Genomic DNA, 19,571 nt, shown 5'->3' on the forward strand with positions numbered 1-19,571 from the left:
AAGGGAGGTAACCCTCGATGATATCGATATGGTCCTACAGGTAGCGGTAATTTGGCCATTGTCCGGCGGATCACCATACAGTTAGTCCGAGCCTATGTTCGAAGAAGTGGGCGAGGTGTTCCGATTGTTGTATATCCGTCAAGACGATAACGTGAATATGCTCCACACCTAGCGAACCTTTTCCCACTTGACCCCGAAATTAATGTTGCACAGTAGAGGTGTAAAGCAGGGTTCCTTTTTCTTAATCAAAATAGTGTAAAATCATGTTTTTTTGTCGTCGATCTATATTATTTTCTCAAGAGCATAAATAATTAAATATCATAATCACAAATTTGTATGTAAAATGTAACAAATACAATCAATACATTTCAAAGACAAAAAAAATGTCGAGATTATTAAGCTATTTTGGTCATGTCAACTATACAAATGCAGTTCACCCACATCCAGTTTGAGTGCACAAACATATTTCTAAAATGGTGTCTCCTTATCTGAAATTAATATTGTGAAGATTTCAGAAAAATGTGTTGTCCTAATCCGATTTCCCTGTGAGTTTTGTTGCATTTGGAGTTTTTTCGTAGTGTAAAAGGAGCGGGTCGGTGTGGTTTGTAAAATAGTGTCACTCAGCTGACGAGCATGCTTCTTTGGCTCAGTCGGTAGAGCCGTAGATTTCCACGCCGGAGACCCAGGTTCGATTCCTAGTCGGGGCACTCGACAGGAATGTGTATTTTTCCTGTTCTTCTACAGTAGCATTACTTACACATGGCTAATCGAATAACAAGTTGTACAACTGAACGGCATACAAAATCAAAACTGAAAGTGCCATTGTTAAATAGAGAACACCCGAACGGAAGACGGGCTGTCTACTCGGATCCCCACAGATTCGTCCCTAAAGGGATGGATATACGGATCTTCTATACAGATGTACCGTCCCGGAACAACGTCCTCCCACTGGAAATACGGACTGGGGTCGTCACGCTCGAAGTAGAAGGCAACATATACCTCATCGCCATCTTTGTCCTGTGAATAATAAAAAAAAGTAGAGTATACATATAACGGATATGGTAGATAGTTAGTGGTCTATTTTAATTTCGACAAGTAACCAAAACTTTCGACACAATTATTGCGATAACTCCTATTCTGTACCCAGTATTTCCATTCTATTACAGACTTACATGTAGCTACCGTTGCGGTATAAGTAGGTATTGATCATTATGTCAGGTGCTGATGAGCGTGACGCCATACTTTTCAGAGAATAACACGTTAGCTCGTGTGTGTGAAGTACAAGGTGCGTGTTTGGGGAAACTGCAGTAAATTCGTATTGTATGCCTTTTTTGTAAGAGTTAGCAAAACCCCACCTGATACATTTTTGCCCTTTTTATAGCTACATCCCTTTAAAGAATGTAACTGTATCCTTGAGTTACATTGTATTACTAGTAAAAAATACCAAACAATTATATGTGCTAATTCATAATACATTCGTACTAAGGTTTAAGTTCATTTGTTTCATGTCCACAGCCAGTTATGATAATAGCTGCTCAAGAGAATGTCAAACTCAGTACCTAAAAGAGGAAAGCAAGTGATATGATGTCGGAACAAGATAACCACTCATCCTTCGCCATATCGTCAATGTAAACTGTGACCAACCATGTTTTATAATGTAATAGGACATGTCAAGACAGGTGAGTATTGAGATGTTAAAATGGAACCCCAATTTAAGTGCATGGAATAAATATATAATTTTCCAACGTAAAATAAATGTTGTATTTAATCATTGCATACTGCTGTATGCTTTAGACAGGATGGGTTATTATTACTTATCGAATTTTAAACAAAAATGCGGTTTAAAAGGTAGCAATATATATTTTTTGTTTTGTTGGCTTCAACATTTCGAACACATACTTTCAATTTTTTCGATCTAAGTAAATTTCACTCGTATTCATTTTTTTCATTTAATTTTGAAAACCGCGAATATTAATCTTCGCGTACTTGTTTCGAAATAGAAATCGCGAAATTTTAGTAGCCCCTAAAAAGTTGGTTTACTTATTATTCAAGTTTTTTATATCCTAGTCAATACAAAATGTAAGTTACCTGTAGGAAAATGCAGTGTCGAAAAATATACTCATGAAACCGTGATATAAATCCTACGACCCCGTTAGAGGTACGGCGTGGCCTCATACCGAACAGTTCCGGTGGAATCTCCCTGATAAAATCCAATATGTTACACCCAGGGAAAGCCTTCCATGCCAGACTCTTGGCCTTATCCATCGCCACTGGTTTAGCGTATAGACGGACAGAAAGATCTCTCACAGTCGGTTTGGAATGTATACGAGAACTTGTATCTCTATTGGCATTTGTCGATTTCGCTGAAGCATTAGTTTCCTGCCCGAATCCGCCTTTAGGTTTTGTTTTAACATCTTCCTCTTTCGCCTCTTTACATTCTAATTTGTGTTTTTTCCTGTCTTTCTTTTGACAAATTTTCGAACAATAATCTACCATTTTGCATCGAGCACAAGTCTTAACTTCCGGGCCTAATTTCCCACATACAGTACATGTTTTGTGTTGTGTTTTATTCTTTCCTCCCTCCATGTCCGCAAAGAAATTCAAATGACCCGATACCATATCACTCAAAGCATATAAATTGTGTCGACCTGCCTGTCTCTCTTGTTCAATGTACACTTCCTGCGCGTTTCCACCTATTGACTTGGTAGGATATAATACAGTTCCTGCTTTATTTTCTCTTTTTGGAACAAACGGAGTGTCATCTGATACGTTTACATACTCTAACTTTCTGCGATATTGTATTTCTTCACATTTGACCTTGTGTTGACCTTTCCAGTCCAATCGCTGACACACTGGGGAACAGTAGTACACTTCCTTACATGCCGAACAACGCCGGAGACTTAATGGTTTCTTACCGCAATATCCACATTCATTCTCCATTTTTAAACCTGAAACGATAAATATGTCTTTGACTTAGATCGAGTTAATCACATGGTTAGAGTATAAACAGTTGCGCTTTTACATTTTTTATGTTGAATGATTTCATTATGGATTTCGCGTGCATTACGAAAAAGGAAAAAAAAAAGGAAAAATATCTCTTCCGAGTGTTTGGGTCCTTGGTGTGTTTCTAATATTTAACGAGTAAAACATCTTCAATTATCATATCATGTTTTTATCGGTAAATACACCGGTAGATATTGACTGAGAACGGATATACATAGTAATATTATTTTACCATGATTTTAAAGTCGTTATAACAATCAAAACATACACATGTCATTGGTACATCAGTACATATCATGGAATATAATTCAAAACACTTGTTTGTTTGTTTGTTTGAATGAAGCAACGTCCTATTAGCAGCCATGGTCATGTAAGGACGGCCTGCCCTGTTCATGGTGTGTGTTTTGGGAAACTGCGAAATAGCCTGAACTCTTGCCCTTTTTAAGTGCTGTCTTGTATATTACTGAAGCATGTCACTGGAGACACCAAGCAACACACGCAATCGGTCATATTATACTAACGATGGGTGAACTGGTTGCCCTATTCCCTTAATGCTGAGCGCTAAGCAGGAACAGAAACTACCACTTTTATAGACTTTGGTGTGTCCCGGCTAGGGGACAGAGGCCAGAGCCTTCCTCACAGGGACGATCGCTAACAGAAGGCCAAAAGTAAGTTAAGAAGAAGATAAAAGATAAGATCATAAATTTAGTCGCCTTTTACGATCATACAGTTGAGGGAGCAGGTACAATATTAACGCCCTAACTGCAGGGCAGGTATGTGAAGTGAAGTAGGTAACATGGTAATAAATAGTGACTTGGTATGCTAGATTTGTAGTACGCCTCATTTAAATACATTGGTTAACTGCATGACATCGCTATCTATCCACAGAGAAATTATATTGTTGTAAATGATAATGTAAATATCGTTAAAAGCTAAAATATGAGACATTATGACAATCAGTTGGTTACTAACAACACGTGACGTATTATACTTACCTTTATACGACTACACATTTAATTAGGTGGCTTAGAGGTCACAGACTACACAGTAATGTAAATGTTTATATATATCGCTGACAAGACGAAACACAATTAAATGCTGATGTAAGTACACCACAAAAGTCTATGGTTTTACATGTAATAACCATCCAGCTACGTTTGAAATGTTCGTTGATTTATCCAGTAAGCAAGAATCCTTTAGTTTACCAAATCAATGCCATGTTTTGTGTAATTGTGGTACAGCCAACACTTCTCAGAAACGTTTCACTTTCACTTTCGGTTTTAAAACGAAAAAGAAAATATAAAGATCTTCCTTGAATAACGTTTTCAGCTTAGTATTGGAATATGTTTTTGTGATAGTACAATTGCAAATTAAAAGTGGCTTAAATTTAATGATAATTTCTGAATCTTGCAAAGATTCTGAAATTAAGTGTAGTATAAGGGGAGTAACTCAAATATATATATATACACAGTGTAACGGTGAATGGTTCAATGAGTGACTGAACAGTATTAGTATTTTATTGCTGAACGGTTGGGTTCACACGTCAATATCAGTGGATACAGGATCGCGTGATAATATACGATTATAGGACGTCACGAAAAAATGAAGTAAAATAGAATGGAATAAGACTGATATATGTAAAAGTATTGGATTTATCCGTACTTACGCTCGGTGTTTTTATTATGTACTGCGTGGAAAACCATTGGTTGCTCCATTTGCTATGGGGATTTTCCCGATTGGGAATACCGTTTCCGGTTCATACTTATGTAAATTTTGATTGGCTGTTATTTTTGATACCTAGTCCGCTCAGCTGTATAGCTTGAGCACGTGCTGTTCATGGCATATTATTAAATTTGTGTATATAGCCAGGTGTTTTAGCTTAGTATAGCGAGTTTTGACGGAAGCTTTCATGTAGCTGGTCAGCTCCATTCTCTTTAATTTCTCTCTTCGAGGTTATTATCCCGATATTATGTAGGATTTTTCGGCCGTAGTCCTCAAAATTACTCAGGGTAGGGTGGTTGTATTCCATGTAAACAGCGCTAGGTCGTATTTAGAATGTGGTAAATGTTAATATAGTGAACCCCAGGGTCGGGAGAAGGGTGGTCGTTGGAGTCGGAAATATCAAAATATAGTGTGTTGTAGTTGCTCAGCTTAGGCCTGTATTGTCTTGGCCATGTTGTCTCGCTGGTGAAATGCGTTCTTTGTAAATATTATGTGATGTTGTGTATTTCATCTCCATGTTTAGCCATTGTGTCTTGTCTATAATAAAATGTTGAACTTTATGAATTGTGTTGTCGTCCGTTGACCTGTAGACCTAGCCAGCAGAAGTCGAGACGGAACCACAGAGTTGACGAACCTATAAAAATCTACTATACGAGGTTAAATTGCATATCGGTGACGAACACTGAAACTTTTACATATAATTGGGCGTCAGTGGCTAAATGATGTATGAAAATAACATGTTACTTTTCAGATTGTAGTTGAATATCTGGATTGCAAACATAATTTCTATGGATTATGATTTTTCTTCTTCACACAAATGTTAAAAAATTGTCATAATAAGGGCACAACAGTCATTCCACTTCCTAAATGCTGAACGCTATTGTGTGTCTCGGCAAGGGGACATAACCTAGTGTCTACCTCACTTGGACGAGAAGTCTGTTTTCAACCTAAAACATAAAAATAAAATATTTTGAAATTGATGCATCAAATACCTTTAACTTTAAACAAAAATAAACATCATTAAAATGGGTTAAAACTACAACTTTGGAATCCATCGGAAGTACTTCTTGACTGGCAATGCTAGCGAACTAACAAAAGCAACAATGCGGATTAAGACAAAACAATTAATATTGAAAATTCGATTTGTGATATTGACCTATACAATAATTGACTTAATATACCATTGTGGTAGAAACCGTTAACTTAAGGTTGGTTCAATGACATCAATTGTTTAAATTTCCTGCAATTGTTTTCCAAATATTGCAATATTTTGCAAATTGTCGGGGAATTTGATGCAGTTACCATGGTTTTCACAAGCTTAAATTAGCGCAGAAATTGGACATTTTTTCTCTAAATATATTTCATATTGAAATTACATTTTGTTGGAGAGAGAACACAGCATAGAGTCGGATAAACAATACTGTATCTTCCAAGAGCCTGCATATGGACAAATATGACGGTAAGAGTTGCAACATGGAATGGTTTTAAAACAAATGTGTAAATGTGTGGAGGGAACCGAGCGAAAAGTACGATTGTCCACAGTGATCTATGGAATGTGTTTGACTAGAATGTTTTTCTCAGGTTTTGTTTGATAAATGATACTTGTTTAACATGGAATTTTTCCAAATTGAATGCAGAATTTTCGTATTATTCATGATAATTGCAATTATTTTCTTACGCAGCTGAATTGACTAAAAAAATAATGATTCCAAACACAAAAGGTGTAACATTGTCCATTTTATGTTATACAGTATTATATATTGATATGGTATACTACATAGTTAAACAGGTCTATAATGAGCACGAAATAGATTTATCATTTATGTTTGTAATGTATTGAACTTTTCTTATAAACTTTAATAGCACACAGATGTTAATTATGACCATGTTTAATGCAATATACAATCACATAATGATAATGGAGCAGACGTGCATCTATATCCAATGTCCAGATATAAATGGTAGACAATATAGACATAGGCATACATACAATGTAATTGGTGTGTACCGTTATGTGCAGTTTAACACATTGAGTTGATATGCTATATATATCAACCTTAAGTAATTTCAAAAGGTTTAAAAAAATTATGACTTTGTTTTTATTCTGCGAGTATTTATTGCTGTAGAATTGATTTAGGATGAACCATTGCTTGTTTTTGTGTAAAGTATTATGTATATGTAACTGCTCATAATTCACCTCTGATGTAGTGTAATCGGTTACACTCGGGATACTAGACTTCGTTAAATCAGCGTAAAATTCCACCTCGCGAAAAAGTGCTCGAATACAGTAACCATTGATCTGGTTGCCCATTAGTTTTGTTGCCCACGATAGATGCTTACAATGAAGCCATATACCTGACGACAAAAGGCTTGACATTACATGTAACAACACATTTATCAATATCACAGTCCATTGTGTTACATGTTCCATGAACTGATAGTTACTATATTTATTATGACATACGATCATTTAACATCTGTATCGTTCACTAAATAAGGAATGGATTAACTGTGCTTAAGTTCAGCAATTCCGCACATTTACCAAGCTGAGGTGTTTTAAAAGAGTATAAGCAAGTCAAAAAGGTAAGTTACAAATGTATTATATCTACAGCTATAGAATTGGTAGTTTTTCCAAAAGTTTATTTTACTTAACTCTTCTCAACGTGAAAACAGCATAGAGGAGTTTGGCATAAAATTGCTCTTGATGATCAATGTCTTCGATCAATCGTTTATTGTTTGTACGGTAAATATATATATATATAGTTAATATAGCAAAAAAATGTACCTTGTGAAGGTATATATAAAAAAGAAGAAACACTAGACTTCGTCGCTAGGCCTTCCTGCCTTCCCAGGCGTCTTCAGGCGAATGGATGTCTATTGGCGTTGCTGTGATATATGACGTATTCATATATAAAATTATATAGTTAATATATGTGTATGTATACTTATATACTGCATATTATTTCGTAGACTCGGTTAAAAAAGAGGACCGTTGATCGGCCACTCGGTGATAAACAAAATAAGTTGCATCAATGTACATGTACGTTAGAGTCAGCTGCATATGGTATGATTTTCAGAACACTCGGCCCATGTTCTTATTGTGTAAGTCCTAGTTAATTGAATATAAGAGTAAAAATGTTGTTTCTTTTGCAGTTTTTGCCTGCAGATCAGTCTACAAAAAATACTTTTGAAACATTTTGGATTAAACATCACGCCATTTTACATGCTGTAAAATACGTCATATTAGTCAATCTTAAAAGAAACATTTAAATGATATGTGCCGTAATTTTCATACTATTACATGTATGTGTTGTTTGTGTGTTATTTATGTGTTATTCACCATTAATTAAACGTTATCAACATTTGGAGTATACAATACTTATAGTGCATACGTATTAATTTACACAAACAAATAAGAGCTCAAAATGATTTATGACACTACTGCTTAACATAATTATGTTAATGTCAATGGTCTATACTTTCACATATATCAGTAATTGTAAAGTGCCTCATCAGCAGATATGTTTCATGTAACAGACATAAAGCAAAAAAATAACTTTCACAGCGCAAGAATGTTTATAACTTATATGTTTTTCTGTGCCTTTGAATGATTTCCATAGCTTAATTCATCAAAACTGACGGTTTTCAATGAATTACAGAAGACACAAAATAACATGTTTGCACACTTACTAGCAGTAAGGCAGACACAACTATAATGTACACGTACCGTAAATCCATACTATTGAATCAAGAATGTTTAGTACATTTTATTATTTCACAATCTAAATTTACTTACGTTTCGAAAAATACTATGCTTACTAAGTAAACGGTGCATAGGCTTTAATTTTGCTTAGTCGAAGAAATTTTTTTTAAATAGTACGTACGGCTTATGTAAACAGTGATCTACAAAAAAAACGGTTTACAGTGGTAATTGAGTAATTATGAAACAACTCAATAGATATGTTTTCTGTTTTCATCTTAACAGGTATTGGTTATCAGAAACACGATTTATTATCTATTTATTTATAAATGTATATATACTAATGACGAATCACACATGTTTGAAAAATATTCTTTTAAAGCCATATTACCAGATTCGAAAACTGTATAAATTTAACTCCCGTAAATTATTGGAAAAACGATATCGTGTCCATAAATTTAACATGTCATGTTGAATTTATTTCGCAGTTCTTGTTGAATTTATTTCAAGAGGAACTCAATTCATCACCTAATGAAATCGAGAAAATCAATATTCAATCCTTATATTTCAATTCAATTGTATTTTTTTGTATTAAAATTTGTGTTAGTCTCAGAAATGGCAAGTCTACAACGAGAGACGAAAAAAAGTTCATCATTAAATTCAAATATCGCAAATGTTCAAATTTCTTATACTTTTATTTAGAAACAATTATCTTAACAGTGTTATCCAGTGTTTCTAACAGTAGTAACCGTTTTTATGAAGATGTGTTAGAAACGTGGTTTTTAGCCGCTAAAGCTAGTTGGTTTAGAAGTTTTGAGTCTGGGCGCTTTCCATCCTTTACGTATGTAGTAATATGTAGATTATGATTTTTACCGATTTTTGATCTAGATCCCTAAAACGCCTAAAAATAGTCATAGGGCACTCTGGTGGGCCCATAATTACATAATCAAAATAAATATTTGCTTATGACTCGCCATACATATGCATTTACTTTAATCAAAATAATATATATCCGTATCACCCAGTCACTGTAAAACATCGCATGTATGAGTGAGTAAAGTTACTTTGCAATTCCAAATTTCTAGTTTATTGCTTTATCCAATAAAGGTGTAACGTCAGTGACCCCTATCCAAAGGCAATGCGAAGTTAGCATCGGATTCGGGATTCGAACAAAAGCACATTATTCATTATTCAAAAATACAAAATAAGTAACAATTTAAAAACACAAAAAACAGATAAAAACATAATTTCATAGCCTCAAAAAAACCCACAAAAAACCCTAAATACCTCGATAAATTGTTACAGACTTGAATACCTTAAAACACATCCTTAGATCGTTTTTCGTTATTCAGTTTGAATAAAAAAGTCCAGTGTCAGCTACTTTGGGTTAAATATTACTTAAATTTGCTATGAATAACATAGGGGCACGCGCCTCAGGGTTTATTTTCCCCGAGGTAAATACGACGTTTTATTTCCCTGCCATGTGATGTGTTTCAACTAATCACAGACACTGTTATAAACATGAGGTATAATTTTGTCATTTATTGCCCTCATTATAATAAATACCCGTTTTGATCAAGTTTGTGTCCCATCGATGATCACGAGATCTGTCCAAATAAATAGTACGCCACTGTACCGATAATACTGGGTATTGATATTAAGGGTCGATTTTATACTGTTGGTTTGACACTGTGACGTGTTCCACATCTCATGTTCGGTTGTAACAGTCATTAAATGACTTGTTGTATACCGTCATTTGCTTAGTGATTTCATTGCTAGTGACAAATAGTGAATTAAGACCACAAAAGCGATTAACTCTTTCAGTCAATGAAAACGCGATGATTCTTTTCATACACTTACTTTTATTCAACGTTTGCAATATTAATCATTTGATATATTGAGAATTGAATAGCAGATCCCTATCGTGACAGAAAATGATTGTTGACGGGAAGTACATGTCAACTTACATAGTAGCCTCCTCAACATGTGTGAATTATTTATATATGTGACGGTATTTTGTTGTAAATTGACATTTCTATTCCGAATCAATATTTCGTATTATCGTGAAGCTAGAGCAGCAAATGATATATCTATTCATTTAATTAGCAATGCATACTATTAATTTAATGGTTTAATCATTTTAATTCTGAACACAAACAGACACCACTTTCACTTTATAACAGATATGTTCAGCATTTACCCTGTTTTACACCCCATTCATTCACATCCTTTTAACATATATAATTGTTAGTTAATTTAATTTGTATTAAATAAATTTTTTTGTTTGTTATGCAAATATTTAGTCAGAGGAGATAACTTTTGTAAAAAAAATAAACTAAAGAAAACTTCGTTCCACATAATATAATATTCAGTTACACAAACGTTATAGCTTTAAACTATTTTAAGTATACACATATTAGATAATAATATAAATTAGATATGTTTCATCGCCGACAGAGTATAAACGATACCCATTATTGTAACAGTTATTGGGTTTAATCATTTATACACATGTCTTATTAACACAAACCTAATACAAAATAATGTCTTTTGTTTTTGGTGCATGCGTAATCAATTCTTCATTTCATATAAGACATAATACAAGACATAATTCTACGGCATTTTTCGGGACGTAATTAATTGTTTTTAATAATTTCATTTTGAAGTCAATTAAGAAGTTCCAACTTCTCGATGGTGGTACCGGTATTAGTGATAATACAGATTTGCCAGAATGTCTACAGTTCCAGTCATACCAGAAAACATCATCAGCTCTTTCTTGTTTCCAGAAGTTGTTAAATCTATGATTGCTTCAGCTTTGGCATTGGAAGGCTTAAACCGTCCCTGTCTTACAAATTGACATGAACATTCAACCATTGTATCGCAAAATTCTTAAGTACATATAGAGATTGAACAGTGTTTTGATTTCATTAAACGTGGTTTGAACGCAGCTGGATACAGACATATTCAATGTAGCGCAGTAGTCACTCGTTCGCTAACCCGCTCGATCTTTGTCGTGACTAAGCTAAAGTCAAACATTGATTCGATCTTTATTCAAATGTATAGTACCACTTATTAAACGAAGACATCTGCATCGAAACATAACTAACATATCTTTTTAAAAAAATGCCCTTCGCATATCTATTACATATAGCTTAATGTTCCTGCTGCTGATAGAATCCAGTTAATATAAAACCTGTTTCGTCCCTTCTATTATGTCCGAGTGGAAACAGCCGTCCTGTCCACTTCTATCAATGTCATCTGTTAGATCCATCATCTAACTCATTGCTCCGATATTTTTAAATATACTTGTGATCGTATGTTAAATATTTTTAATGTCAGTTGAGAAATTGTGCTATTGACCTTAATTCAGATTTCGTTCATTCTCGTCTCAGTGACAGTCCATCTGCTTGTGTGGTTTTCTAAACGAAGATTGTGAACACTACTTTTTATGATGTCCTTTATACAAATGTACGTCAACCCAAGACTGCTCCTTTTTAATTCTATTTTGATACTTGATAATGATAAACTACTGACCATACAAACATTTTGCATGGATCTGAAAGACAATGTATTAATAATAATGAAGTTATATTGGATAAAGTTCAGTACTTTGTCAGGGATACCGATATATTTCGTTAATTTAGTTCAATACAATGCATATATTTTTTTTTCTATAAGTAATGAATATATAAATTACGAGACTTTTTGCATGGTATGATGTTTATCAAAGTCTAGTTTGATGCCTTAGGATATCATCATCATTTGATAAATAGTGATCGACATTAATTTATATTTATATATATAAGTCTAATAATTTGTAGGTACTGTTTACATGTAAGCTGAGGGCGTGTATAGGCATGTTGCTTGTTGCCCAACTCTCATTGTCATTAATATCTGATATATATATATATTCTAAAATCAAAATGGATGTTAGAAAAAAAGGTGTTAGTGTTATTTCGGACTGAAGAAGGCCCTATAGTGGCTGAATATATATTCCATAGAAATGATTTTGATTTTACTTTGAATTTATTTTGGCCTTTTATTTCGGATTATTAATATACTAGCTTTATACCGTTTTTCCTCATTATGAGAAAAAAGTTTGTATGGTGTACTTGATCTGTTAACCTATTGGTCGTTTACAAGGTCACAGTTGCTTTTATTACAGTAACAGTGCTTGAACACATATTCTGTTTTAATGTCAAATACATATTATTTGGATCTAATAACAACTACAGTTGTTTTTAAATTCGTCAACTTATAACGAGAAAACTGGGAAAAGGTAACAATTAAACTCAGCAATTAAAGCTTATTTAGATAATCATATTACCCGAAGTCTTATCGAATATCGAAGTGTGACCTAGAATTAGTCCTGCACTGGGTTTGTATTCCCCTCTCATTGACTATATAGGGGCATATGTACATATATGCATGCATCTCCTCTTCATGATATTGAGTAGCCCCTCTCCCCGATATTAAGTAGTGTAGTTTCAGCCAATCAGTAGCAAGCAGACCAGACAGCCATCTAAAAATATGAAATATGGACCCTGCGAACAGGTTCTGTTTACGAAACAGTGAAACATTGACCTCGTAAATATGTCTGTTTAATAACCGAGAAATATAGACCCGCCAATAGGTTAAGTTTACGACACCGTGAGATACATTGTATGGACCCTTCGAAAGGGATGTGGTTACGAAACCATGAAATATGGACCCGTGAAAAGGTTCTGTTTAGTTACCGTGAAATATGAAACTCATGAATAGGTTTTGTTTAGTAACCGTGAAATATGGACCCACCGATTTTACGCTACACAGTATTTGCCCGGATCGTATTCCGTCTTTGCATATTACAGAGTTAGCTCCCTTGCGGGTAGGTATCGATTGTTACGTCATTATTTTGTGAGCGCAATTAACGTCATTTTCTCCGAAAAGTATGACGTTACGCTCGAAAACACATGACATCACAATCAATACCTACCCGCAAGGGCAGATAACTCTGTAATATGCAAATACGGAATGTTGGACATCAAGAAGACGAAGTGGAGAAACACTAATAACTTCCAACTTTGGGGGCCTTGTAATTAGTACATTGTAGCACCAGACGTTGAAGAATCTGCTGTATTTAAGAAGGTAGAAGGGAATAAAACGGTTTCTCAACATGTTTCAGATGACCGTTTGGCCACAGTTGGCTTTTCTAACACTGGCCCTCAACCTTAGTGGACTGGCGATATCCCAAGGTAATTAACAAATAGTTTTTACTGCAAGATGAAAGACGCCAAGCTTCAATGTCTTAACGTTACCAACATTGGTACTTCAATGTCTTAACGTTACAAACATTGGAACTTCAAAGTCTTAACCTTACAAACATTGGTACTTCGATATCTTAACGTTACAAACATTGGTACTTCAATATCTTAATGTTACAATTATTGGTACTTCAATGTCTTAACGTTACAAACATTGGAACTTCAATGCCTTAACGTTACAAACATTGGTACTTCAATGTCTTAACGTTACAAACATTGGTACTTCAATGTCTTAACGATACAAACATTGGTATTTCAATGTCTTAACGTTACAAACATTGGTACTTCAATGTCTTAACGTTACAAACATTGGTACTTCAATGTCTTAACGATACAAACATTGGTATTTCAATGTCTTAACGTTACAAACATTGGTACTTCAATGTCTTAATGTTACAAACATTGGTACTTCAATGTCTTAACGATACAAACATTGGTACTGCAATGTCTTAACTATAAAAACTTGGTACATCAATGTCTTAACGTTACAAACATTGGTACTTCAATGTCTTGACGTTACAAACATTGGAACTTCAATGCCTTAACGTTACAAACATTGGTACTTCAATGTCTTAACGTTACAATCATTGGTACTTCAGTGCCTTAACGTTACAAACATTGGGACTTCAAAGTCTTAACGTTACAATCATTGGTACTTCAATGTCTTAACGTTACAAACATTGGAACTTCAATGTCTTAACGTTACAAACATTGGAACTTCAATGTCTTAACATTACAAACTTTGGTACTTCAATGTCTTAATGTTACAAATATTGGTACTTCAATGTCTTAACGTTACAAACATTGGAACTGCAATGTCTTAACGTTACAAACATTGGTACTTCAATGTCTTAATGTTACAAACATTGGTACTTCAATGTCTTAACGTTACAAACTTTGGTACTTCAATGTCTTAACGTTACAAACATTGGTACTTCAATGTCTTAACGTTACAAAAATTGGTACTTCAATGTCTTAACGTTACAAACATTGGAACTTCAATGTCTTAACATTACAAACTTTGGTACTTCAATGTCTTAATGTTACAAATATTGGTACTTCAATGTCTTAACGATACAAACATGGGTACTGCAATGTCTTAACGTTACAAACATTGGTACTTCAATGTCTTAACGATACAAACATTGGTACTTCAATGTCTTAACGTTACAAACATTGGTACTTCAATGTCTTAACGTTACAAACATTGGTACTTCAATGTCTTAACGATACAAACATTGGTACTTCAATGTCTTAACGTTACAAACATTGGTACTTCAATGTCTTAACGTTACAAACATTGGAACTTCAATGTCTTAACATTACAAACATTGGTACTTCAATGTCTTAATGTTACAAATATTGGTACTTCAATGTCTTAACGATACAAACATGGGTACTGCAATGTCTTAACGATAAAAACTTGGTACTTCAATGTCTTAACGTTACAAACATTGGTACTTTAAAGTCTTAACGTTACAAACATTGGTACTTCAATGTCTCAACGTTACAAACATTGGTACTTCAATGTCTTAACGTTACAATCATTGGTACTTCAATGTCTTAACGTTACAAACATTGGTACTTCAATGTCTTAACGTTACAAACATTGGTACTTCAATGTCTTAACGTTACAAACATTGGTACTTCAATGTCTTAACGTTACAAACATTGGTACTTTAAGGTCTTAACGTTACAAACATTGGTACTTCATTGTCTTAACGTTACAAACATTGGTACTGCAATGTCTTAACGTTACAAGCATTGGTACTTTAATATCTTAACGATACAAACATTGGTACTTCAATGTCTTAACGTTACAAACTTTCAATGAAATATCATTTAGTGGTAATATATTTTCATGACTCTTTATTAAATACTAATATGATCGTTAATTACACTATTTATATGCCAAACTGAAACAGTACAAACAAGCGTAATAATATGTGACCAAACAACCCCATAGTCTAACGATTGGTCTCGGCAATTCGTCAGTAAAAAACTTTCTAAAGTTTTTTTTTAAACCGCTATTTCAAAAACAAAAACAAAATCACCATATTTTCTAGTAAGTAGCGGCATTCGACATCCTTAAAAGTCACTAAATATCCTAATATCTGAATAATGACTAATCAGAGAGATTTATTTCGTTACTTTGGTAACGGAGCTTTTCGACAGAGTACCATCCCATAAGCCCCATATATTAATTTCACTGAAATCAGACACATTCTGTAGCTGATACGTCAGCATTGCAGGATTCATCCTGATATGAAACGTTGATGCTCACAGTTACACCGTGATATCTACTAATTTAACAGAAAGTGGTGTACAAAACATTTTAGGTTTCAGAGATCAACTTCGATTCTATGTCATGTATGCTTTAGATTATAGATGGTGCTGGTATCGGATCTACACTGACCCAAGGTCCTGGCACGAGGCACAAGATATATGTCGACAGAACAATCAGACAATGGAATTGGCCCACATCAACAACCAATCACAGCATGACTACCTTGCATCACTGATTCGGAACAGTCTACCAGCTATCTACGCATATCCTCTAGGGTATCAGATGTTGTTATGACTTCAACTCTGACAATGGAATCAAACAGTTTTATAATTAAAACATATTTTCCAACATATTTATTCTTGCACATGTATCATCATTTTCGAATCAGGACCGATTCTACTAACACATAGCAACGTTGAAATCGCAATACAAACCTTTCGAAACATACAAGTATAGCTTTAGTATAAACATAAAAGTAGAGTTTTAGTAGAAACATGCAAGTATAGCTTTAGTAGAAACATACAAGTAGATATTGGTATAAACATACAAGTATAGCTTTAGTAGAAACATACAAGTAGATATTGGTATAAACATACAAGTATAGCTTTAGTAGAAACATACAAGTGTAGCTTTAGTATAAACATACAAGTGTAGCTTTAGTATAAACATGCAAGTATAGCTTTAGTAGAAACATACAAGTATAGCTTTAGTAAAAACATACAAGTGTAGCTTTAGTATAAACATACAAGTGTAGCTTTAGTATAGACATGCAAGTGTAGCTTTAGTATAAACATGCAAGTATAGCTTTAGTATAAACATGCAAGTATAGCTTTAGTAGAAACATACAAGTATAGCTTTAGTAGAAACATACAAGTATAGCTTTAGTAAAAACATACAAGTGTAGCTTTAGTATAAACATACAAGTGTAGCTTTAGTATAAACATGCAAGTATAGCTTTAGTAGAAACATACAAGTGTAGCTTTAGTAAAAACATACAAGTATAGCTTTAGTAGAAACATACAAATGTAGCTTTAGTATAAACATAAAAGTGTAGCTTTAGTATAAAAATATAAGTATAGCTTTAGTAAAAACATGCAAGTATAGCTTTAGTATAAACATACAAATGTAGCTTTAGTATAAACATACAAATGTAGCTTTAGTATAAACATACAAATGTAGCTTTAGTATAAACATAAAAGTGTAGCTTTAGTAGAAACATAAAAGTGTAGCTTTAGTATAAACATAAAAGTGTAGCTTTAGTATAAACATACAAGTATAGCTTTAGTAGAAACATACAAATGTAGCTTTAGTATAAACATACAAATGCAGCTTTAGTATAAACATACAAATGTAGCTTTAGTATAAACATACAAGTATAGCTTTAGTATAAACATACAAATGTAGCTTTAGTATAAACATACAAATGTAGCTTTAGCATAAACATGCAAGTGTAGCTTTAATATAAACATACAAATGTAGCTTTAGTATAAACATGCAAGTGTAGCTTTAGTAAAAACATACAAGTATAGCTTTAGTAAAAACATACAAGTGTAGCTTTAGTATAAACATACAAATGTAGCTTTAGTATAAACATACAAATGTAGCTTTAATATAAACATACAAATGTAGCTTTAGTATAAACATGCAAGTGTAGCTTTAGTATAAACATGCAAGTGTAGCTTTAGTAGAAGCATACAAGTGTAGCTTTAGTATAAACATACAAATGTAGCTTTAGTATAAACATACAAATGTAGCTTTAGTATAAACATAAAAGTGTAGCTTTAGTAGAAACATAAAAGTGTAGCTTTAGTAAAAACATGCAAGTATAGCTTTAGTATAAACATACAAATGTAGCTTTAGTATAAACATACAAATGTAGCTTTAGTATAAACATACAAATGTAGCTTTAGTATAAACATAAAAGTGTAGCTTTAGTAGAAACATAAAAGTGTAGCTTTAGTATAAACATAAAAGTGTAGCTTTAGTATAAACATACAAGTATAGCTTTAGTAGAAACATACAAATGTAGCTTTAGTATAAACATACAAATGCAGCTTTAGTATAAACATACAAATGTAGCTTTAGTATAAACATACAAGTATAGCTTTAGTATAAACATACAAATGTAGCTTTAGTATAAACATACAAATGTAGCTTTAGTATAAACATGCAAGTGTAGCTTTAGTAAAAACATACAAGTATAGCTTTAGTAAAAACATACAAGTGTAGCTTTAGTATAAACATACAAATGTAGCTTTAGTATAAACATACAAATGTAGCTTTAATATAAACATACAAATGTAGCTTTAGTATAAACATGCAAGTGTAGCTTTAGTAGAAGCATACAAGTGTAGCTTTAGTATAGACATACAAGTATAGCTTTAGTATAACCATATAATAATAATGATAATTGACTTTATTTTCATTCGATTGCACATTGAGTCAAAGACTCTTCTCACACGTGGTCGAACATATAAAATGTACAGTATTTACAGCATAGTTAATAAACATACAGTAATTATATAAAATGAAATCAAAGATATAACAGAATAAGTAAATCATATCACAGATTAAATTATCATATCACAAAAACAAAATCATAATATCACAGTCTAGAAAATTGCTATAATTTACGCATAAAAGCCATGCAAACATAAAATATCATGCTGCAATTATATATAATGAAATAATAAACACAAATAATTGTCTTGTATACATATATGCCAATATGGCAAAGAAATAAAATTTGACAGATTATACACTAATATAGTATACATTAAAACAAGAAGTGAATGTCATTTGATAACATGAAATACTAAAAGAAGGTTTTAAAAATCATCACATAATAAGATGTGGATAAAGGGATTTCAGTTGTAGTCTATACATAAAATCAATGATTATTTTTATTATTATAAACTTCGAAGAAATGCATTCTGCATTCAACCTTGAAGGTGTTAAGAGATGGTTTAGCCGTGACTCTTGCAGGAAGGTTATTCCAATGTGCTGGACCATTAAATTTAAAAGAATTTCTTAACTTGGCTGTTTTATGATCTAGTTTGAATGGGATGTACATTACTGACTAAGATGTTACAATTTAGGTAGGCAGGACATAAATTATTCATAATTTTGTACATCAAGACACATTCGTTGTATTCAACCCTGTGAGTGAAAGGCAGCCATTTCAATTTGACAAACAGTTGTTCACCTGGAACACTATAATCTACATCTAGAATAATTCGTAGTGTCCTTTTCTGGATTCGTTCAAGTTTTTTAACAAATTTCTGTGAACAGTGTCCCCAAATGTTGGAACAATAATCAATATATGGTAAAATAAAACAATTGTGGTAAGTTATTCTAGCCGACATTGGTAGGAATTTTTTAATTCTGCACAGTTGATAAAGTTTAGAATTTTTTTTTCAAGACACCTTGCACTTGTATATCCCAAGATAGATGGTCATCGATAATCACACCTAAAAGCTTTTCTTTCTTGACATTTTGTAACTGATAATTTCCATCTGTTATACTTAGTTCCTCTGTAAGTCTGTGCTTCTTCTGT

At 33.1% G+C, this 19,571-nt stretch overlaps 1 protein-coding gene across 2 annotated transcripts; it reads right to left on the reverse strand.

Annotated features, from left to right (window-relative positions):
* Positions 1-635: 635 nt before the first annotated feature.
* On the reverse strand, positions 636-4,730 carry LOC138307241 (uncharacterized). Of its 2 annotated transcripts, none has more exons than XM_069247882.1 (3): positions 4,670-4,730; positions 2,089-2,948; positions 636-1,017 (listed from the first exon to the last, which is right to left on the reverse strand). In XM_069247882.1, the coding sequence occupies exons 1-3, from the start codon at positions 4,716-4,718 to the stop codon at positions 826-828; spliced, it is 1,101 nt and encodes a 366-aa protein (XP_069103983.1). In that variant the 5' UTR covers positions 4,719-4,730; the 3' UTR covers positions 636-825. The 2 variants fall into 2 exon arrangements, with proteins under 2 accessions (XP_069103983.1, XP_069103984.1); XM_069247883.1 differs by lacking the exon at positions 4,670-4,730 and adding an exon at positions 3,999-4,233.
* Between the last annotated feature and the right edge of the window lie 14,841 nt (positions 4,731-19,571).

Source organism: Argopecten irradians, chromosome 14 (genome assembly GCF_041381155.1).
Source record: "Argopecten irradians isolate NY chromosome 14, Ai_NY, whole genome shotgun sequence".
Classification (NCBI taxonomy): Eukaryota; Metazoa; Mollusca; class Bivalvia; order Pectinida; family Pectinidae; genus Argopecten; species Argopecten irradians.